This window comes from Callorhinus ursinus, unplaced genomic scaffold (genome assembly GCF_003265705.2).
Source record: "Callorhinus ursinus isolate GAN/ISIS: 27379988/994484 unplaced genomic scaffold, GSC_fseal_2.0 scaffold37, whole genome shotgun sequence".
NCBI classification, from domain to species: Eukaryota; Metazoa; Chordata; class Mammalia; order Carnivora; family Otariidae; genus Callorhinus; species Callorhinus ursinus.
In genome coordinates, this window is record NW_027397099.1 from 14,745,702 (window position 1) to 14,768,716 (window position 23,015).

Below are 23,015 nucleotides of genomic sequence, written 5' to 3' on the forward strand. Positions count from 1 at the left end.
CTGCTGGCCACACTGCCTCAGGCCTGGAGGGGTAGCCGTCGGTCTCTGAGGGGCCCAGGCAGGCTGGCCTGGGCCATAGAGAGGCGCGCGGCCACAGAATGCCCCTCCAGGCAAAGAAACCAGGGAATAGTTACAAATTTAATAAAATTCACCTTATAAATTACAGCAGCAGCCCTAGGGTGCTCTTTGCTGCCCCAAGAAGCGGGAGTTGGCCAAGCTGGGCAGCCGCTGCCAGGGAGAAGTTGTTTGAGAGCTCAGGGCTGTGCAGGTGGCCAGTGGGCCAGAGCCGCCGCCTCCAGGATGGCCACCGGGCTGCAGAGGGGGCCGGGCAGAGGCTCACGGGCCCAGGAGAGCACAGGGAACAGGAACGGGGGCTGAGGCCAGACCCGAGCGCTCCTCAGTCCAAACTGGCCATGAGCAGGTGCAGCTCTCGAAAGGCACTGCCGTGGCGGCCGCTCAAACCCGACTTGCTCTTCACGAGGCCACTGATGCTCTTAAGCTGCTTGTAGCAGAACCGGCACTTGTGGAGCCTGTGGGCACAGAGGTCTGGCACAGGTGCTAGGGCCTTCCCCGCCACACCTCCCCCAGGCCGAGGCCCCGGATGCAGGACCCACCCAGGCCACACGCCAAGGCGCAGGGCAGAGCCAGGCCACGGAAGAGCCCCGGCTTCAGCCACCCCCAGCCTATGTCCCAAGCTACTGTCCCAGGCACAACTTCCTCATCAGCAAGTAGGCTGGGCCCCCACACCTGTGTACCCCCACACCCCAACACTGGCACACTGCTTGGACCCTCACCTCTCCTCCCGGCTGATGTCCACACCCACAGAGGGGGGCGCCGCCAGGATGTCAGTGATCAGGGGCAGAAACCGCTGCAGGATCAGTTTCAGGGAGGTGCAGCCGGTCTGCACATAGCTTCAGGGGCAGACGGATGGAGCCACAGATAGAAGGATAGAGAGCAAGGTACACAAAGACAGAGGTGGTAGGCAGAGGGCTGGGGCCAGCACAGGCTCGTTTCCACTGTGGCCTCTCCGACTTGGCGGTGGCCGCGGTGCCGCACATTCACATGGGCGCCAGCCCTGGGGGTCCTTCCCATTGTCCCTGAGGAGCGTCCTGCCCCTTTCCGTCCCTGCCGTGAGGCCAGTATGGCTTCCCCACACATACCTCTCATACTTGCTCTGCAGAAGCTTCTCGATCTGCGGCAAGACGGTGGTGCACAGGTCCAGCTTCCACAGGGAGCTGGGGAGAGGGCCAGGGCCAGGGGCCTTTAGCAGCCGGCTCCGCCCACCGGGCCGGCGCCGCCCACCGCAACTACTCACGCTTTCTGGTTGACAATGTTCAGGAGGTCCACTACCACCGACAGGTCATTGATGGCCACAGCCGAGTCCACCGACGTCTGTGCAAACAGAGCGCCTGTCAGAGGGGACGGCCCGGCCCCTGCCCGCACGGCATGATGACGGGCTTTGTTGTGGGGTGTTAACAAGACCGCAGCCACAAGGACGAGTGTGAGGCCAGGCCCATAAAGAGGCGCTCAGTAAATGGCAGCTTGAGATGATGACAATGGCAGAAACGGACGCGAAGTCAGCCACTGCGTGGTGGCAGGGGCCACCCAGCCCCACGGCCCGCCCTGGCGCAGCTTTCTTCTGGGGACAGCCCAGAGCCTGGGGGGAAGCGCTTGCCTTGATGTCGCCTGTGGTCCACACGGCCCGCACAGTGTCCAGGTTCTTGTGGCGGCTGGTGAGTACCACGCACATGGTGTCATGGCCTTTGCGGATCTGTGACATGGCGTCCTCGTCGACCAGCTCTGCCTGCTGGGGGAGCTTCACGGCCTGTGCGTGATGAGCGTCCAGGTGCTGCTGGTAAAGTTCCGCCTTTGCCCCCTGGGCCCCCACCCTGCCCTCAGGCTGGACCCCCACTCACGGGCAGGAAGTCAGAGGCCTTCAGCCCGATGGGCTCGTTCCGGGTGGCAGGGATGATGGTGGGCTCGGCCTTGGGCGCAGGAGTGGAAGTGACAGCCAGGGGCTGGGGCGGGACCTCGAGCTGGTGGGATCCGGAGCTCAGTGGGGAGCCAGCCCGAGGCCACCCCCTCTGCCCACCCTGGCATGGAGGGCCCCAACCTGGGTTCAGGACTGCAGCCCCTCTCCCAGCCCCACACTGGGCCGCACCTCTCCACCTAGACCTACATTTGGCACCGGGAACTGCGGGTCCATGGCGGGGTTGGTCTTGGCCGCCTCCTTGGCTGAGACCATGTCTGGAGGCAAAAGGGAAAGATCTCTGGGTCAGGTCAGGCCAGAAGGGAATGGCAGGAAGAAGGCAGGGCTTGTGGTGGGCCTCTGGGGGGCACCTGTAACTGGGGGGGGGAGGGGGAATGGAGCAGGAGCCAGTGGGGCAACTGAGGAAGGAGACATCAGCAGTGTGTATGGGGGGGGGAGGGGGTCGGGGACTCCTGGGGAGGCCTCCTGGAAGCTGGACCTGTCCCCTCCCTTTCCACCCACTCAACCACCTGGCAGAAAGATGTCCAGCACCGCATGTGGATGGGACCCAGGGAGCTCCCAGGAGTGGCCATCCCGTCACCTCCCTGGGAATGGAGTGTGTGTGGTGGGGGGAGGGGGGGATGGGAGGGGTGGCAGGGAGTGGATGGTGAGTAGGAAGCACAGGAAACCCCACCTGGAGGGAGAATAAGATGGCTCCTTGAAGAGAAAGCCAGGGGGAAAGGAGAGCCAATCTACAGGACAAGGGTGCCCCACCCTGGCTTCTCCAATCGTAAGGTAGCAAAACCCAAGCCCCCAGCTAGGACCTGGCCTCCTGCTCCTGGGCCCCAGGCCCTGCCCTCCTCCCACCCCCTTCCCACCTGCAGCTCTCCCCAGCTCCTCCGTCTACTGTAGGCCCTCCGCGGCCCTCACTCACCCTGCCCGGCCCTTGCCTCTGCAGCACTGTCCCCTCTGCAGATGCAGCTGGGTGGCTGTCTGCCATCTCTCTGCTCACTAGGGTGCGGGCTCCTGAGGGGAGCACCTACTGCCTTGCTCAGGCTCCAGCGCTAGGGCCTAGTGTGGGGCCTGGCGCACAGTTAGGTGCTTCTGGGTGAGCAGAGGGAAAAGATCTAGTGGGAGAGAGGCTGGAGATGATGCCAGGGCAGGGGAGGCCTGGGGAGCTGGTGACCTTGGGAGGCCAGGCTCTTGCTCCCCGACTCACCATCCTCGGGGGGTGCCGGGAAGGGCTCACTTTTTCGGGGTGGTGTCCGACCTGCAGAGGCAAAGGGGGCTGGGGACTCACATTGGCCCGGGCTGGCCTGGGACATGGGTGGGGAGGTGGAAGGTGGTTCCCAGGTACACACACAGCTGCAGGCCCATGACCCTGTTCCCAGTCCCAGAACCCTTAGGCCTGCCCCGCCCATCTACTTGCCCTCGTGGGGCCTTCCTTTGCTCGGTGGGCTGGGGCACTGAGTGGCTCCTGGGCTTCTGCTGGGGTCTCGAGGACCTGGGAGCAGAGCCTGGGGCCCAAGGTGTGAGCTGGGAATCCAGACCCGGAAGCAGAGCGACTAGCCGCTGTGCCCACAAAGCACCATCTGCCTCCACGCCCAGATGGGGATATGCCGGGCTGGGTCGGGGTCGGGGTCGGGGTCGGGGGCAGGGGGCAGGCCTCACTGATGCTGTTCTTGGGCTGGAAGATCTCGTTGTACTCTTCGGCGTTCTGGATCTCGGCCCGGGACTCCCGCTCGTCCCGGTCATCCTCGCTGCTGGGGCTGCGGCGCTCGCTCTCCGAGTTCTGCTTCACCCTGTGGGGCGGCGCCAAGCCGACGGGAGGCCGGCCCGGTGAGCCGGGGCCGGGCCCCCCAAAGCCTTCCCGGTGCCGGCCCGCCTCCTAGCACCCCACCTCTGAGGCTTGCTGCAGGCTGTGCTGGGACGCTCATAGATGCGCCGAAGAGGGGCACTGGGGTGGGCCGGCTGCTGGGCCGGGGGCCGGCTGTCCCGCACGGGGTCCTGGGCCACCGTGCCTGTCCTGGTGACCCGCGTCAGGTCCACCACGTAAGAGGAGACGTTGCTCTGTGAGAAGGCCACACCTATCTGCAGGAAGCGGCAGAGCTGGGGTATGGGCGGGCAGGACCCCAGCAGGCCTGGGGGGGGGGGCGGCGGCGTGGGGGCCTGAGGGGGAGGCGGCGGGCGGCCAGGGGAAGGGCAGGCGGCGGCTCTCTCACCAGCTGGTCGTTGCAGACAGCCAGGTCGGCCACCTTGCCCCAGCTGACTAGGACCACGTCAAAGCAGCGCTCAGGCTCCCAGCCGTAGACGCGCAGCGAGTCCTGGCAGCCGCTGAATAGGCAGCAACCGTCGGGGTTGAAGAGGACGCTCCTGGGCCAGGCAAGAGCGGGCCGTGGGTCCCGAGAAATCCAGGGAAGCTGTGGGGAGCCCCGGACAGAGGGAGCAGGGGCCGGGATGGGGAAGGCCCACCCACACAGCCCATACCCACATCCAACTGCCCGGGGGGCGGGGGGGAGGACCCAGACCCACCACCCAGCTGCCTGCGTACCTGACAGGCCCTGGCTCTCCTTCGATGCAGCTCACCACCTGGAACTTCTCCAGATCCCAGAACCGGATGGTCCTGCAAAGGCAGTCAGGCTGTGCTGGGAAGCCAGGGTCCCTGCGGTAGCCTCCATGCCGGCCCGTGGCCCGGGAAGCCCACTTCTCTGCAAACGCCTATCCCCCAGGCTTGGGACAACTAAGAGCAATGCTTAGGGCCAGGGGCTGACCCTGCGCGGCAGGCGGAGGGACTTGGCCGGTGGGAGGTGAGCATGGGCTTTGGATCTGGACACGCCATGACAGGCCAAAACACTGGGGCTGGGGAAACCCCAGTTCAGGCAGAGATGGGACCATGGCCCCATCCTGGCTTGGCTGGATATCAGGTCAATCTACATAGCATCATGGGGCAGAGAACACCTCGGGACAGAGATGCGAGAGATGGCAGTCACAGGTGACAGGCCTTGCTCCTCCTCCTCACCTGTCCGAGCTGCCAGAAGCCAGGAGGTACTCATTGGGGTGAAACTCCACCACGTTGACAGGCCCCGTGTGGCCAGGGAACTCAGACATCATCTTGCCAGCAGTCAGATCCCAGAGCTGGGGCAGGGCGGGCGGAAGGTCAGGACCAGGCTCGGGATCTCAGCTGCCCACTCCTCCCTCAACTCCTGCCGCTCCCCCTGCCCCCCACCACTGCCCCCGGCCTGCCCTTGATCTACAAGCCGCCTTCCACTGCGGACAGGCCTGGGATACATGAACCTGATCAGGAGGGAGGTGAGGACCTGGCCTGAGTGTGCTCAGCAGACCCCAGTCCCCAGTTCCCGGGCCCAGGTCAGGCCAGGAGCTACCTTCACTGTGTGGTCATCCGCAGCCGACGCCAGCCACTTCCCATCAGGGCTGAACCGGAGGCACCGCACAGCCTGGCTGTGTCCCTGGGCAGAGGACAGAGCACTGAGCTCACCCGAGGGGCCTTGGCCCGATGGGCTGCCCTCCTCCCCACCCTGCTCCGCCCTGCCCTTGACCAGCAGGTGAGGCAGAAGCAGACGGCTGTGTGCTGGAGAGGTCATAGACGGACACCACCCCATGCAGTCACCAGTCCCAGTGCTGCAGGATGCTCCAGGAAATCCCGATTTCCTGCTCAGATAGTCTGGGAAACGACGTATCTTATGCCTCTTTTTGGAGAGTTAGGGGTCTTCCCTAATGTCAAGGATCTAAAAACCACCAGAATTACATATTCAACTCAGCGCTTCCGAAGACATAGGAACAGGAACCCTCTTCACCTAATGACACCAGTTATCTGCCTATGGAACCAGAGCGTGGAGCACAGTTTGGTAAACACGGTGCTGGGAGGATCCATGGAAAGCGGGGGATCCACAGCACTCATGCTCTGCTCGAGATTCCCGCTTCTCACTTGGACTCTCGTTTCTCACATTCTCCCCCATGTTGGACGGTGATCCCTGCCAGCCCCGGCCAGGGTCTGGGCACTACCCCAGCGTCCACGCCTGCATGCTGCTCACGCAATGATCGCCAAAGGGCTCCTTCCTTACCTTGTATCGGAAGACGCAGCCTTTCCTCCTGATGTCCCATAGCTGCGGGGAGAAGAGCAGGGGGGCAGAGTCAGGACAGGTCACGACCAAGGTGGGCTTGGGCTGCAGAGGCCTCGCCAAGCCCCGTCTGGGAGCCTGGGTCAGAGGGTGGTATGCGGCCACGAGCAGAGAGGGGTTCCAGGCACCCCAGGTCATTACACCCCAAAATGACAGGAATCTGGAAACTGCTCGTGAAAGCTGGGCATTCTGAGCAGAAACGTCTGGCGAACTTTTCTACATCCCCCTCCCTCGGAGGCTGTGGACACCACCACAGAGGGAAGAGGCCCTCCCATGGCGCCAAAAGGCCCGCTCCTCAGGTTGGACGCACAGCCCAGGGCTCACCGCCGGCCCAGTGGGGGACACGGGGCACAGACAGGGTCTCACCTTGATGTTCGTGTCCTGGGAGCCCGAGGCTACGAACTCGCCATATGGGTGGAAGTCCAGGCTGCAGATGTTGGCTTTGTGGCCCATAAGCGTGCGAAGAACTGCCGAGGAAGAGAGCAGAGACAGGGGCGTGAGGGGCAAGCCAGGCACCTGGCAGAGCGGGGGCTGTGGTGGTCCCCGGGGCTGTGCTTCCATGGTAACTGCACAGAGAACCAAAACAGCAGCGATTTTAGAAACACGGAAACAACTCAACCGGAGTCCTGCCACCCCAACACCTGGCCTTCCTATTTTTGTCCCGAGAGATGACAGCCATTTCTGTCATGACCCGAGCCCCCTGTAGCTTGTGCCCCCGGGCTCGTCCCAGTGGGCTCTCACAAGGGTGCTGCCCTGGACAGCAGAGCTGGAAAACTACTGCACTCAGTTCATGGCCAGACAGACAGCTTAGGTTCTGCTGGCCATCCCGCCGCAGCTGAGACAGAAGAGGTCCATGCTGGGAGAGAACCTGCTTGGTTGAAAAGAGAAATCCAGGAAGGCTTTTTGGAGGAGGCTGTATTCGAACAGGATGTCAGTCAGTGGAGGGTGAGGGAGGATACTAGGCAGAGTAAAATGGTGGGCAAAGGCCCCAAGGAGGGCAGCGTGGAGGGCATGCCTGGAGTGGCTGTGGTGCGCACGCCAGCCCCCTGTCCAAGGGGTCTTGAGGGTAGCTGTGAGGGCGAGATGAGGGGCTGTGAGAACCGAGAGAACACACAGAGGACGTGACTGGGGCAAGTCAGCTCCTGCTGCCCTGGGAAACCTCAGCTCCCATCCCTCCGGGTTTTGCTTGCAGCTCCGCGGCCAAGCCCAGCCCGGCCCACAAGCAAACCTTGTGTTTCCATCTCAGAGTGTTCCCTGGTAACACTGAAGTTCGCCTCTTCTCTCTGGCCTCAAGTGTCTCGCTTTTTAGAAGAATTATAATTCTGCTGTCTGAAACTGATCATCCCATAAGTAGAGGGGCCACGGGTGTGGGAATCCAGCCATCCTTAGGTTTGAGCCAAGGTGAAACAGTTGCCTTGTGAGGCGATGAGCTCTCCACTGGAGGCGGTGTTCAAGCGAACTCCAAATGTAATGCTTTAGGGACAAGAGAGTTGAGCTCCAACCACTGAGTGATTTAAACAAACTCTACTGTACGAATGTCTCCATCCCTCACGCAGGTCCAGGGCTCTGGAGCCAGACAGAAATGGTAGCAGTTCTGCTCTGCTCCTCGCTTGTTATGTGACCCCGGGCAGTCCCTGACCCTCTCTGAGCCTCACAGTGGGTCACGACCGGAGTTAAGCAAGAAAGTGGGACATAAGGTGATTAGCATGGGCGTGCACACAGTTAAGTGCTCAATGAATACCAGTTAGTTATTCTTGCCGTCATTCCTTTCTGCATGAGAGCTGCTTCCTCTGTCTCCCAAAGCGAACCTTCTCCTCTCCTCCGGCCTCAGAGCACCTGTCCTGGTTCTCGGTCTTCTGGCACCAGTGATGACCACTACTCAGTGCCACGGCCATTTGGGTGCCTCCCTCGTCCCCAGGACGGTTGCTGAGCACGTCTGGGGTGCGGAGGCCAGCCTGAATGACGTCAGCACATTAGCTCCCCACCCCCCCAAACAGCACCAGGAAGCGGGCAAGGGCCTAAGGCTCAGAGGGTGAAGCAGCCTGCCTCAGGCCGGTCAGCAGGGCCCAGAGCCGGAATTTAAAGCAGGCCTCGGAGTCCTGACAAGCAGGCTTTACCATGTGACCCTTTACTGGAGTCAAGGGAGCTCATCCGTCTCGGGCTCCTAAGACAGAGCCAGGCACACCTAAAGGCAGGAAAAAGTGAGCTTCTCTGGTGGTTCTCTGCCTCCAGGACAAAGTGCACCCCTCTGCCCACAGCTCACCACATCCACCCATCCTACTTGGGGCCACTCCACAGCAGGCACCAGTCCTCTGCCGAGCTGGGACTGAGCCGCCTTTACATTCTTCACAGAGTGTGACGAGGTGCCTGCCACGTCTGTCCAGTAGCTAATTCAACCACACCAAAACCTCAGCTGCTCCTCCCGACATTCTGGAGCAGTCATACGCCACCAGGGGCTCACACACGGCTTTGCTGGCCAAGTCCGGGGCCCAGAGGGGGCACACACATGCTGGTCCCTGCTCCAGTCTGTGCCCACCTCCCAGGCCACTGCCTTGCATCCCACAGGAAGGCTTCCAAAATCCTGCCCTGCCCCGAGAGGATGCGGCAGGTTCCACCCCTGTGTGGGCCAGATCCATGAAACGCAGGCTACCTTCCTGTGGGATGGCTGGGCTGACCCACCCCTGCCCTCTGGCTGCACCGTGGAAAGCAGGCAGGACCACATTCTTCCAGTGTGACTTCTGCCCTTGCTCTTCTGTCCTGGGAGGGCCCTTGGAAGCTCAGTCGCAGGATCCAGGAGCTGCAGGCTGGAGGGGCGTCCTGGAGCTGTCTACCCTGTGTGGGAACTTCCAAACCCTCCCAGTTGATAGCTCACAGTGGGTCACGACCTCCGCCCAAACCCTCCAGCAACGGGCTGCCGTCAATACAACCCACGTGATGCTCAGCCAGCCCTTTTAGAAGCCCCTAAGCACCTGGGTGCCCAGCTGCCCCTCATTTTCACTCAAGCTGTGGTGGGTGGGAGTGGAGGTCGGCCTGTGGTCTTAGCTCTTCCCGCCAAGGCTGCTGAGGGCAAGTCTCCGTTCCATCACTGAACCCCTCGAGTGGCAGAGCGGACGGCACTGGGATGGGAATCCTGACGCCAGGATTCGCGTCCCAGCTCCCACCATCCCAGCCACGGGATCCTTATCAAGTTCGGGGGCCCTTCTTGGGCCCCAGTTTGCCCATGTGTCAAATAAGGGGGCCCTGCCAACCCGGCTCTGCATCAGAATCATCTGGAAGCTTACTAAAAGCCAGATTTTGGGCCTCCGCCATAACTGAATCAGGTTCCCTGGGCGTGGGGTGTGTCCCAAGTGTTTGAAACGAACTCCTTGTAGAGTAGCCAACCCTGAGACTCCAGGGCCCAGGAATCCCACAGGCGTCTGGTTTTCATTCTCTGCCCGCCTCAAGGAACTCCTCACGTTTCCCCTATGTGTGAAGTAGTCATGGCTGAGAAAGCATGGTGCCCTCGGCTTCTCTCTTTTGTCCCTTGCTCCTCAGGGAGTGGTGAATGGCTGGTGCCATCCACGGGGACTCAGATCCAAGCAGAGACGTCCCAGGAAGCACACTGCCTTCTGGCGGGGCCTTTCTGCTCCCTCACGTGTGCCCAGGGAGCGGGAGGGCGTGCTGAGACGCTAAGCACGTGGCCCCGGTTTGTCACCTCACCGGCTGTCTCACACGTGCACCCGTCACCGGGGGGAGGGGGCGGGCAAGCCTCACCCGAGAGGCTCAGGGGCGACATCTCTCTTGAGGACCATCTGCGCAGCAAGAGCACTGTCCCTGAGCAGAGAGAATCCGGCCACTAGCCAATGTGTGGCTGACGCCTGCCGTCCTGCAACAGCAGTAGAGCACATACCCCAGGAGAGGCCTGAGGAGACTCGGAGTCTCAGCCTGGCAAGGGGGCTCCCGTTTGGACAAAGCAGCCTCCGCAAAACCCCCACCACTGCTTCCCCTCCCGTCCTGCGGGCAGCGGAGGGCCTCCCGCCTGGTGTGCTGGAAGGTCCAGGCTAGACGCCGGCACGAAGCAGCCAGCAAACTGGTTTTACGGGCTGCTCTGCATAGTGTTCTGAAAAAAATGTTGAATTAGCTGTCAGCATTTAGAAATGGGGGGGGAGGCGGGCGGATTTCCATTTAAATGTCCAGATTCCCAGCTTCTCTTGAAAAATCCATACGCCTGTCCACACTGGGCCCACCTTGCCATGTGGCCGCACCCGTGGAGGCTGAGAGCCCCCCGTTTGGGGGAAGGCGAGACTCCCCACATGGCCCAGAACCAAAGGCACGAGTTGACACACCGAAAGAACCTGGTCAGGATCTAGCATAGGACCAAGGGTCATCACTGCAAAACCCCAGAATGCTGGGACAAACAGCCTACGAGCTTGCAGAAAGATGGAAGCAGCAAGTCCCACGCGAGGGAGGAGGAGACAGCACGGACCTCCCAACGGCCACCAAACAGGAGCCTCACATGCAACGCAGCTGCACCTTCTAATTCTGAGGGAAAACAATTGCCAATCTAGACCGCTACAGACTCTAAGAAAAAGTAAATAAAAAAGGATGAGGGTAGAATAAAATCATTTTCAGCCACCAGTGGTCTCTAAAACTGTGCCGGTCACACACCTTTTCTCAGCAAGCTATGAAAGAATGTGCTCCAGCAAAAAAAGAGGCAGAAAACCGAGAAAGATGATAACGCGGACTCTGGCCCAGCAGAGAGACGAGAGAGTTCCCCGAAGACAAGACAGCCCCAAGATGGTGGCTGGGCTGCAGGCCTGGGTGCTCCCCCGCCACTGGGACCCAGGGGACAGAGGCTCTAGAAGAGCCGCCTCAATTATGGGATGGCTTTGAGGGTAGCTCAAGGAGGAGCCTTACTATTCTGGCAGAGAATCTGGGGACGAATTAGTAACAGATGTAAAACACAGACAGATGGAAAAAGAACAGCTATTAACTCTAGAAGAAACACAATCAGCTGTGAGGAACAGCTCTATGGGCCTGGTACTATAAATACTGACGGTTTACACGGTGCAATTAGGAGAACGGAGGGGGCAACGCTGGGAGTGACAAGGGTGGGCCAGCAGCTCTAAGAGAGCTAACTTCTTTTTTGTTTAAGATTTTATTTTTTTAAGTAATCTCTACACCCAGTGTGGGGCTCAAACTCACAACGCCAAGGTCAGGAGTCATATGCTCCACCGACTGAGCCAGCCAGGCACCCCCAGGAGAACTAATTTCTTGTCTCACATGGGAGGAAGGCAGCAAGAGATAGGAATTGCCATAATACCATGCTGCTTAGGAAAGGGAGGTAGCAAGACAGAAGGCTGAGGTGTCTGGAGAATGGGAAGGAATGGGGTGAAGGCTTCTCATTTCCATCATGATTATTTGTAGAATGGCTGGCATTTGACTTTTTAAACTATGTATAACTTCTATAAGAATGAAAACAAACAAAGCTCAAGGAGACAGAGGATCTGGCCACCCGAGGCCCCATTCCTGCAGGCAATAGTTAGCCGAGGCTAAGAGGTGGCTGCCCCAAGTCAGGGCATAACCCCCCCAGTTCTCCCCAAAGGCTCCCTCACTTCTTTACGTGTCCTGCATGGCCCCTGGTGGCACGTGTTATTCTTCCAGGTTCTGAATCTACACAAACACCCACCCGTCCATCCATAGTAGCTCATCTGGACCTTTCCTGGTACCTCCTGGGTTATCAGCACTCAGAGACAGCAAGAGTATGTTGCTGCTGCTAGGCTCAAGGGGGTGGGCAGTCACCACACTGTCTGGTCAGAGTCTCCAGGAGGGAAGCACCCCATGCAGTCAGGACAGGCTTCCCAGAGGAAGCATCTCAATAGCAGAGCCTGAGACAACACGGCCACAGGCGTGCATGTGGGGAAGGCAAGTGCAGATGCCTACTTTTGGCAGCTTCTAGGTCCCAGACGCGGATGGAGCCTGACTGGGAGCCGGCCACGATGAGCTCCTCTGGGGTATTGAGGCGGACACTCTCCACTGGGGACGTGTGACCCGTCAGGCTCTGTGGAGAGAGGGTAGCAGTTTCAGTGCCTTGCGTGGAAAAACCCCCAGCTGCTGCCCCATATTCTGGCTCCCTGGGAAGGGCATCAGCAAGAAGTGGCTCAAGCAGGGAGGCTGTGCTCCATGGAGCCACATCTAGGCTTTTCTGCGGACAGGCTGGGCAGCTGCTTCTCTTGGTCTCAGCCTCCAGGGTTAAAAGTGGGCCAGACCCCTGTCCTGCCCCAACCCCTTCCCACGGCCTACTGTGCCCCTGATGTGGGCATCATTTGCCAAAGTGGCCCTGGGCCCCTTGGAGGGGGGTAGCAGCTGACCCTCCAGCCCTGAGTCCAAAGCACTGCTCACCTAGGCTCTGCTTCCGTCTCCACTCTGCCTGGCCAAGCCCCTCGGTGGGAGAACCCCTGCCAGAACCGAGGCCTGGCTCACAATGGCACACATCTCACCCGCCTGGAATGCCTGGGTCCCCGGGGGCTGTCCCTGGTAGAGGTCCCTGGCAGGGAATTGTGGAACCCAGAGAGATCCTATAGTGACTTTACTGGAAAAAAGTAACTGCCACCCAACTCAGGGCAGGCCAGAGCCGGAGCAGGGCTGAGCCAGCTCCTGGCCCAGCCCCTGAGAGGGGTGGGAGAAAAGGCCGGGATCTGAAGTCCATGGCATCTGTCACTCCCCGCCCAGCACTGGTCACCCCAAAGCACAGCGGAGACGCCATCATCGTTTGCCAAGACAACATTCTGGGGGGGGGGGGGGGCGGTAGGGGAAACCGCTCCCCAGCAGAACTGCCCAAAGGCCAGTCACAAGCAGCTGCGTGACTCCCAGCCATCACCGGCGGGAGTATAAATGGGTATAAACGCCATGGGGGGGCAACTGGGCAAAATCGGTCCACATTTAGAAATCCACATCCACTGCACACCAGCAACTCCACCCCAGGGAGCCTACCCCGTGTGTGCTCAAGCACAAGGCAAGCCAAACAGACCCAAGGTCATTCACCACAGGGAATCTTTCTCACAAAAGACCAGAGGCTATATAAATGCCCACCAGAGGAAACTGGTCTGCTAAGCTGCAGTCACCCTCACAACAGAATACTATTTGGCTATAAAAATGAACGAGGCGACCGTCTGAAGATGATAAACACTGATCTCCATGACACTTTTAGGTGAAAAAAGGTGGAGAACGGTGTATATAGGATACTGTTTGTATAAACAAGAAAAAAGGTGGGGGACGGGGAAGGAAACAGATCTACATATTTGCTCACAGATGTAGAAAATAGTTCTGGAAGGACACAGGGTAATCAGGGGCGTGGCTGTCCCCAGAGAGGGATGTGGGGGTCAGGGGAGGAAAGAAGACCTCTCACTTCTTACCCCGTGTCCCTTGGACAGTGAGCTATATGAGCTCACGTGTGCTCAGAACACACAGAGACCATTAGACGTGGACCACACAGAGGGGACTAGTAGATGTCTAAATCTGGGGGTGAGCAAGAAGTCGCTGGGTCTGCGGCACTCAGAGGCCTGCAGGCTGACCCCCGAGTAAGAAGTGGGACGAGAGCATGGGGACACTTCGGGCCCGTTTTGGCCAGTGTTTGTTGGCTCGTTTTCCATCTGTATGTTACTTTGGCATTTTGCGGGGGTGGGACACATTGGAAGCCTGAAAACAAAGCAGCGAAACAAAACAAAGCAATTTCAATTCTGTTCTTCACCTGGGCCCCAGTTCAGCTGGGATCTCAGTCCTTGGCTGCATCTCACAGAATTACTGAGGTGATGAAGTTGCTACTAAAAAAAAAAAAATCACTTCCCATCCCTTTTTATCTTTATCTTTCGTGGCCAAGAATCAAAAGAATGTTAATACCCTGTGCTGGCAAGGTCACGGAGGGGGAGAGGGCAGGTGCCTATGCTGCCGGAGAGAATGAGAATTGATTTCTGGAGGGCAATTTGGCAATATGTTTTGAAAGCTTTTTAAAAAAAAGTGCACACCCTCAGATAATGCAACCATCACAAATCTGCTCAAAGATTGAGGGCGATGAGGACGTTCACCTCTGGCTGAGTAGAGCCAAAACGCTGGAAATCACTTTTATGCTGGGCACAGGGCGTGGCAAAGCTAATTCCGGCTCATCCCTACAATGGACCACGAAGCCATTAAAAACCATGTTGTAGAAGGGTATTTGTTGACGCTGGAAAATGCTCGCAAACAATAGAGATTGTTCTCTTCAAAACCCAGACTACAGGAGAGTTAAGACAGTGTTCCAAAAATATGTTGTTCTACATCCACGTGGTGCACGTGGGTTAGGTGTTTGCACGTGCCTGTGTACACGCGTGTGCACGCACACGGATCTATACCAGCACCTGGACGGACACAGACCAAAATACCAACTGTAGTGGTCTTCGGATGATGGAAATAGATAGAATTCATTTTTGTATTTTTTCCTCCTTTATATTTTCCTGTTTTGGAAGACAGTTTTTTGACAAGGAATTCATTGTGTGACCAGGGGGAAAGTGCTATTAAAGAACCAGCTCTCTAACCAGCTTCAGCCAGGCGCCCTCAAATCCTTTTTTGTGGAACCAGAGAGGAGATGGTTCAAAGTAACCTCCAAGTGCTGCTGATAGGTGGGCGGATGGGCCAGTGGGTGAGCCTCCATCTCGGGCCCATGGGCTTATTTTAGCTTTCTCACACAGGCTCCCTGGAACTCTGTCCACCACCAGGGGACTTCCCAATATATGAGGGCTGGCCACGGTCCCAGCCATCCTGCGGGCACTGATGCTGTGTTGTGTCCCCCTAGCCTCCTGCTGGGTGCCCTGGGCCCGACAGAGCCTGCAGAGCCATGTGCGCCCCCCCCCCCACCCCCCCCGCAGCCCCCCCCCCCCGGACCTCTGCCCTGTTCCCCACGGGCCGGCGAGGCTCACCATGATGCAGTTGGGTTTGTTGATGGACCACAGGTTGACACGGCAGTCGTCCCCACCGGTAGCCAGCAGCCGCCCGGAGGCCTTGCCCAGGACCAGCGAGGACACATTGCTGGCATGGGCGACAATCTCCTCTACACAAGGAAGGACAGGAGGAGAAGGCAGTCAGAGGGCTAGTCGCAGCCTTGCGGAGGAAGGCTGGGCGCTGCCCAGCGTGGCCCCTGGTCCTGGCACCCGAAGCCCAGGTGGAAGGCTCTGCCCGCTTCAGCTCCCCTTTGGTGCCAGACACGCTGGCACGACCCAGAAGCCCGGCTGTGAGGGCAGGCCTTGCACCCGAGGCAGGAACGACTACTTCCCAACTTCGGGGATTCCTGCCCCACCCTCAGGCCACAAGGTTTGCTCTTTTCTCTGCACGTCAACGGCAATATTATTATGCTTACTCTGCTCAATTTAAAACACTGACTTGCCTTCTGTATTTAGCTCTGTCTACACAGACAAGCAATAAAATCCCTAAATTACAAGACTGATACGTTCATTATGCTTTTTCTAGAATACAAAACGAAAAACAATTATTATAATGCAAAATACTGACTCATGTAACCACCTAAGCATCTCTCTGCTGCTGCTTGCTATCCACGTAAACCCACTTTGGGGAACACACTTTGAGAACCATTCAGGTCCACTCTCGACACGCTGTCTCCAAGTGAGCTCACCCAGGGCTTCAGCCCACAGCTTCAGAATCATGGACGAGGTTCTGGTCTGAGCTCTGCTACTGCCGGCTGTGTGGCCTTGGACCAGTCACTCCCCCTCTCTGCGGTCACTCCCCCTCATCTGGTAAACGGGGATAATAACAGTGCCTGCCTCACTGAGTTGCTGCGGACCCACCGAGAACATGCTGTAGGCTGTGCTCGGTGTTGTTAGTAAGGCTAAGGCACAGACGGTGGGTGATGGGGACCCCGGCAGGCCCAGGAGGGTGGACTGCATGAGGGTGGGAGGCAGGAGGCGGCCGACTGGGAGGCCTGGGGAGGAGGGGCGGGAGTGAGGGCGGACCAGACAGAGTGGGTGGTATGGCCACGGTGGGCAGCCGTGAGGGCCCCTGACCCGGGCTGCTGGGGAAGCAGCGGGGAGCAGCCAACATGGACCACGGAGGGTCTCGTCAGGGCTCCAAAGAGAAGACATGAGCAAGGAACCAAGAGGCAGCCCAGGCCTCCAAGCCAGGCCCTGAGTGAGTTCCTCCTGGGAACAGGGAGGACAAAAAGGTCTCCCCGTCCCAGCAAAGGGAAACTCCCAACATGCCGACACCCTGAGGCAACTGGGAGCCTGGCTTGACTCGGAGGGAAAGGGCTTGCTGTTGTTCCGCAGAAGGCCTCTCCTGCGCTCCAGCTCCGGCTTCCACCCTGCGTGGGGGTCTCTGTGGCACGGGCTTCAGACTGGGAAACAGGGCCCAGAAAGGCTGTCTGTCAGGCAGCGTGGCTCAGAGGGGTTGTCAAAACTGCCCAGGGGGCCAGACCCCAGGCTTGACCTCACAGATGACACCCCACCTCAGGGCCCGGCCTGGCCAAAGCCAGGGATGGGCAGCGCCCAGCCCCAGCAGAGGTGAGAGTCTCCTGCAGGCCCAAACGTCAGTGGGGGCCTCGGGGACCCCATCACTGGACCCAAGGGCGCTGAGCCCCTCCCTAGTCCTCATCCCAACTATGGAGCCTTCTGTCCTCTGGACACTGTAGGGACAGATGCCTGGGGTGCTCTGGGGCTTTGGCCATAGACTCTCATCAGTTCAAGAGCTTCTGTTGGGCCCCAGATTTGGCTGGCCAAATCAGAGGGCAAACCACCTTCTCTCTGAGCACTCTGTTCCCAAGCCTTGGGCCCTCTCTCCTTCTCTGAAAACACTCCCTGCATGCACTGCCCCCCAGTTGTGACCTACCTGTAAGGTCTGGGTGTCTACCCTGGCTCTCACCCTTCCCAGGGAAAGTTCCGGCTGGGCCCCACCTCACCAGGCCTCCTTGGGCACACTGCTACTCCTCTCTGGGCCTCAGGACTACTGCCCCTGGAGACAGCCCTTAATTCATAATATACGTTGTTTTCTGGGTGTCTGCTCTAGACCCAGCACTGGGGAGCCAGGGGGGAAAGACAGCGAGAAGTTTCCTGTGTCCATGCTACAGCCTGATCAGATGGGTCCTGGGACAGGTCATCCAGCTGAGGACCCACAGACATTGGGGTGAGAAGGATCTGTAGGCTAGGCCCTTCTAGAGGGGCTCAGATCACTCCCCTCTAAGTAGCCTGCCTAGGGTCTCCAGCCTGCCTGAAGCCCCTAGAGGGGCCAGGGACCGCGGGAAGAGGGAGGTAGGCCATGGGCACCAGGCAGAGGAGGCCTCGGCAGGGGCACCAGCCCCAGTCCTCCCCCTCTAGCCTGAAGGACAGCATCCACCAGTGGCCCAGGCCTGGGTACTGAATTCGAGTGCAAACAAACACAATTCCTCACAGCATCTCTTGGCCAGGCCAGGCTGATGGCTGCAGGCCTGTACCAGCTTCCCAAGCTCACCTGGTACAACCTGGGCCCCACATCCCAGCCAGAGCTGGGGACACTGCATTCGGTCAGGGGTGCTGAGGATTTGCATCCTTAACGGAAGGTGCAGAGAACCAGGCTTCAGTGACTCAAGTTGGCCTAGCACCTTCTGATCCTTGCTGGACTCTATAGGCACAAGGAGCCAGGGGTCATTTGGCTTTGGGCTCTTCAGATAGCTTATACTCATGGAGACTGCTATGCACATGAACTTGTCAGCAGGGTCCAACATGCCTGATCATATTACCTCTTGTTTGAACACTCTGATGGCTTGCCTTTGCCTTGAAGATAGAGCCAAGGCCTCAGAAAGGCTGGGGTCCTGTGGACATATGCCCCTGAAGACCCCAACAGCCTCATGTGGCACATTCTTTCCACTGATGTGTGGCAGCCTATAGACCCTTTAAGCCCTTCCAACATGCTGAGCGTCCTGCCCCAGGGCCTTTGTATATGCTGTTTAGGCAGCCTACAGCACTCCCCTACCCCACCGGCCAGCAGCTAGTTAATTGATTCAAAGCACATGTCCCAGCTTGGAATCAGACAAGGAGAAATGGAGGGGTGTGGCTACCTGATTTCTGCCTCTTGCTCTCCCAGGCTCTGCGCCCCATTGCACAGGGACCTCATCTATTTTGCAACCTGCTCCTCCCCACCCCCAAACTATCTCCCCAGTGCTTGGTTCTATGCTCAGGAAAGACCAGCTATTGAGGGACTACATAACACCAATCAATACAAAGCCACCCTGTTCTCCTTGGGAGCCCATAACAGGGTTCTCTCAGAACCCTAGGGCTAAGAAACAATTTGAAACTACCCAAACCTCTCATTTTACCTGTGAGCACACTGAAGTCCAGCAAAGGGCTTTGTCCAGGTTCTCACAGTTAAAGAGTGGAGGAGCCTTGCCCAGCTTCTGAAAACCGCTCAGGGACAGCTCATAGCAGAAGGTGACCAGTTTGGGCACACCGAATTTACGCCAAGCAGTTATTATAGGTGGGGTAAGGCACTTCCCAAAATATGATCCGGGGGACCTTGGAATCCTGAAGATCCTTTCTGGGGGTCCAAGAAAACTAAACTACTTTCATAATAAAATACCAAGGTGGTATTTGACTTTTACACTCTGGTTTGCTCACAAGCATACAGGGGGGTTTTCGGGAAGATACAAGGCATGTGATGACACCATCTCTAATGATGTTTGACTGTACACTCTTGTGTCTTAAAATGCCTGCGTATTGACTTCTAACATGGAAATACTGACAACTCCCATGAACAAAAACTCGTTGGGGTCCTTAATAATTTTTCAAAGTATAAAGAGGTCCTAAGATCAGAAAGTTTAGAGCTGCTAGTGGAGAATAATGTGAGGGTGGGTGGTGCTGGTGCTCAGTGACATTCCAGAGCACTGCCAACATCTCTCAGCCTACCCTCTCACCACCCCCACCCCCAGCCCCAAGATTCCGCCATCTCACGGGGGGAAGCTGACTTGTGAGAGGTCTGCAAATGCCAGGACACCTCTCAGCATCTCTCCCCCAGTCCCGCCCATCAGCCTAATTGCACTAAGTGCTTCTCTACGTTCACCACCCCGCGTGGGTCTCACAGCAGCTCCACAATGCAGGTGTGATTAGCTCATTGTACAGATAGGAAATTGAGCCTCAGAGAGGTTAAGTCACCTGCCCAGTGTCACCCCTCTAAGAAGTGCCAAAGTCATGATTTGCATCCTGGTCTATCTCACTCCAAGGCTGGGAATCTCCCTCTGTGCCAAGAATAGGAGATAAAGCCGGGGGTTCAGGCCAGCCAGCAACAAGCAGCTAATAGGATAAATCGAGTGAGAAAGGGAAAAAAAAAAATCACTCACGTAACTTCCAGGCCGTCTTGGTGACCACAGGGGTGGCCATCCTTCAGTTGGCTGGCACCTGAAGCTCCACCCACTAATTAGACTGTGCTTCGCTTGTGGGGTGGGGGTGGATCCCCCCCCAGACCCGCCAATCAAGTTGGCAGGGAGTTCCCACACATCCAGGCAGAGGGAATGCCTCCTGTCTCAGCCCTGGACCGCCTCGTGGTTTTAGATCATTCACAGCAGCCACAGCAACGGCCTGTGTGTGCCCGTGTGGATTCCGGATTCTGGAAGGTCAGGCTCCAGCCATGTCAGTTCAGCACTGGGCTGGAACACAAACAGAGGCGATGGCTTGTCAGAAAACACTTGGTGAGAGTTCGGGGAACTCTGGGCTTGCAGAACTAGAGCGCAGCTCCCCGGATCACCAAGGCTACTGGAGAGAGAGACGCCCATCAGAGCCAGGAGCTGCACTGCAAGTCGTGTTTGAGAATCTGGAGGGGGGCACCTCAGGCAGGGTGGTTTGGACCACAGGGGGAGAAACCTCTGGGAGGTTTCTCTCTCTTGGCCATCCCAGAGGCCAGGATGATGGGATGGGAGGAGGCTGTTTCGGGAGGCTGGCTGCCCGAAGTGCAGCAGCCGCCGCAGTGGGGCGGGGAAGACCACATGTCTGCCGTTCACAGAGATTTCTGGGAGTCACTGTTTCGTCTGACACTGCGGGAAGGGGGTGGAGTCAGAAGCAAAGCTTTGGGGCCCAGGAGAGGCACTCCAGAGGCAGGCATTTAAGTCTTCTCTGGGAAGAATGTCAAAGAGGGCCCTGAGGGTCCAATCCCTCCGTTGGCGGCAAGGGAACTACTCGCGGTCCCCGCAATTCCCAAAGACAGTCCTGGGAACCCTGAGTCAGTATGCGTCCCCAACTCTAAAAGGTCACCTCATGAAGCCTCTACCCCCTTCTTCCAAGCCTCTTTCCCATGAACGCTCTCTTCGCCCCTTCTCTCCTGGGGTCCCCAGTTCTGCCTCTCTAGTCCTCTGTTCATTCCCCTTCTCCTTGCCGCCTGTGTCCCCCATTCGTGCACATCCTGTCTCCTGGGCTCCTTAACTTGACTCCTGCCTCGCCAGGCCCGCTTTATTCCCCTTCCTCTTCCGCTATCAGTATCCCCCATTCATTCACTCTCCTGCTTCCAGTATCCGCATTCATCACTCAGCCTCCTGCAGACCCCCGGCTCCTCTTCCGGCTTCCCTGGTTTTCCCCTCCGGCCCCCACGCCCGTGCCGCCCGTCTCGCCCGTCCCGAGGCTGGGGCTGGTCCCTCGGCCTCGCCTGATCCTCCCACTCCTCTCAGCTCGCGGGGCACGGGATCCAACTCCCCCCCAACTCCCCCGGAGCCCTCTCCGCCACAGCCCGGCTCGGCCCCGCCTGGCTCGGCCCAGTATTGGGCCCATAGTCCCCCTCGCCTCCTCGCCCCCTCGCCCACTCCACCTGCAGCTGAGGCTCCCGAGGCCGAGGCTCTCCTCCTGGCGCGACCCCCACTTGCCTCCATCCCCTGCCCTGATTGGCCGCTGCTTGACAACCGACCCTCACAACAAAACCTCCGGCTCAGAGCCCCGCCCCCTCACTTCACGCACCAATCAGCCGCCGCGAGCTCTCCACCTCCAGCCAGGTTTGACCAATCGAAGCAGGCGCTTCTGCCGCTCTTCCTAGGTACTCGCCCCCTTTTCCTGAATTGGACTAATCATGAGGAAGGAGACTTCAAGAGCCGCCCCTCGGCTTCTAATGAACCAATGAGGGCTGCCATTTCTTTGGTCCCGCCTCCGTCTCAAGCTTTCCCTTTCCTCCCCTTTCTTTCCTCTCCCTCGCCAGAAGACCCTCCGATGCCGTCTGCGCCAATCGCTTTGTAACCATCCCTATTTAACCAATAAGCGCTCGCCTTATTGGAAAACCAATTCCCAGGTAGCCAATGGAAAGGGTACGTCAGGAGCAGCGTGAAGCGGTGGCCCTTCCATCTTGGAGTGGGGCAAGGCGGAGACGAGGTCTTCGCCCTTTGCTATATAGTTCCTACTACTTCTCTTTAGTCGGTCTCAGGACTTTGCCCCTCTTCTTTGGCTCTGACGGGAGACCTACAGGGAGACGGAGACTGATCCCGGGTCCGAGCCGGGAGCAGAGCCCCGGAGCGCTGCACCACGGCTGCGGCGTCGGTGAATGGATGAGTGGGCTGCTCCTTTAAAAGGACCACCAACTAGAAATCCGAGAAAGTCCGGCTTTATTGGACTAGTGGTAGGTGGGCTTAGGGAAGGGCCGTAACTGGCGGGAGCCTGGGCCCCACACGTGGTTGGGCCGCCCGGGAGCCGCTTAGGAGGGACTGGACCCCACAGGAGGTGCCCAGGGCCTGGTGCCTAAAGACCTCCGAAGCTCCCCGTTTATCTGCCAGCCTATCACTGCAGCTCAGGGCAGCCTGATCGCTCGTAACGCCTCCGACGACCCTAAGAGCAGGAATCCTGTTCCCATTTACGGATAAGGAAGCTGAGGCCTAGATTAAGGCGCTTGTAATAGGCCACACGACCAAAAAGAATACTGTCGGACTTGAACCCTTGGTGTTAAAGCAAAGTCTGTGGGTTTCTCCACTGAACTGCACTCACCCCCAGAGAGAGGCAGAGGGTTCACCCCTCACGTTGTGCTTTTGGGGAGTGGGTCGAGAGACATATGTGGGCACTATCAAAAGAGAACTAGATTAGCAGAATAAAATCTGATCAACCCTGTCCACTCTGTATTATTTCCCCCTCAACTTTTCATTGTGAAAAGCTCCGCAGAGAAACTTGAAAGAATTCTACGATGATGTATAATAGTTTAATGGTACAGTCCGCCTGGTGGATAACCCAACACTTGCTAATTTTTCCATATTTGCTTTGCACCATTTAGGTGTTTTCTCTGAGCGATTTGGAAGTTGTCAACATCAAGACATTTTACCCCTAAATGACACGAAATACTGAGCATGTACCTCTTAAAAATAAGGCTCTTGTCCTACACAACCGTCGTATCCCCACACAAAAGAAAACAGAATTCTCTGAAATCCAGTCCAGATTTCCCCAATCATCCCCAAAAGCTATATAAAGCTTTTTTTTTTTTTTTTTTCCTAACTGGGAAACAAACAATATTCACCACACTTGGCTCTTTTAAGCTCATTCTGTTTCAGTCCCCCATTTTTTTTTAATGACATTGATCTTTTGAAGAGATTGATTGGGCCTTTTACCTTGTAGATTGCTCTATATTATGATTTTTGTCTCACTGTTTCCTGCTAGTGTCATTTCCCTTGTTTCTTTCCCTCTGAATTTTTTGCTAAGTGGAAGTTAAAGCTTGATTAGGTTCAGGATCAGCATTTTAAAACCCTTCATATTGAAGTATAATACACCTACCCCACAGGGCATGTACTGTAAGTGTAAAAGGGAGTTTTCACAAACTGAACATGCTCAGGTCCAGAAGAACATTCCTAGCATCCCAGAAGCCCCCATTGTGCTCCCTTACACCCCAAGAGAGACAACTATTCTGATGCCATCAGTTAATTAATTTGCCTGCTTTTTTTTTTTTTCTATATAAATGGACTCATGCAG

The 23,015-nt window shown here is 57.7% G+C and overlaps 1 protein-coding gene across 3 annotated transcripts; it reads right to left on the reverse strand.

Annotated features, from left to right (window-relative positions):
* Positions 1-117: 117 nt before the first annotated feature.
* Positions 118-21,010, reverse strand: KATNB1 (katanin regulatory subunit B1). Of its 3 annotated transcripts, none has more exons than XM_073880234.1 (20): positions 20,945-21,010; positions 19,436-19,741; positions 15,039-15,169; positions 12,031-12,148; positions 6,475-6,575; positions 6,052-6,093; positions 5,353-5,436; positions 4,989-5,104; positions 4,521-4,592; positions 4,192-4,342; positions 3,870-4,060; positions 3,641-3,771; positions 3,189-3,239; positions 2,180-2,247; positions 1,917-2,036; positions 1,676-1,825; positions 1,316-1,392; positions 1,161-1,235; positions 795-911; positions 118-530 (listed from the first exon to the last, which is right to left on the reverse strand). In XM_073880234.1, exons 2-20 carry the CDS (start codon positions 19,473-19,475, stop codon positions 398-400), a joined length of 1,968 nt encoding a protein of 655 aa, XP_073736335.1. In that variant the 5' UTR covers positions 19,476-19,741; positions 20,945-21,010; the 3' UTR covers positions 118-397. The 3 variants fall into 3 exon arrangements, with proteins under 3 accessions (XP_073736335.1, XP_073736336.1, XP_025745062.1); XM_073880235.1 differs by having other exon boundaries at positions 1,917-1,985; positions 20,890-21,009; XM_025889277.2 differs by having other exon boundaries at positions 20,890-21,009.
* Positions 21,011-23,015: the final 2,005 nt, after the last annotated feature.

Bases quoted from the DNA above. Each gene is read 5' to 3' on its own strand.
- KATNB1 (XM_073880234.1), bottom strand. From the start codon at position 19,475: ATGGCCACCCCTGTGGTCACCAAGACGGCCTGGAAGTTAC. The intron at 5,105-5,352 runs GTAGCTCCTGGC...GCCCTGCCCCAG, and splicing joins CGGATGACCACACAGTGAAG to CTCTGGGATCTGACTGCTGG. The intron at 2,248-3,188 runs GTGAGTCGGGGA...TTTTGCCTCCAG, and splicing joins CCCGGCACCCCCCGAGGATG to ACATGGTCTCAGCCAAGGAG.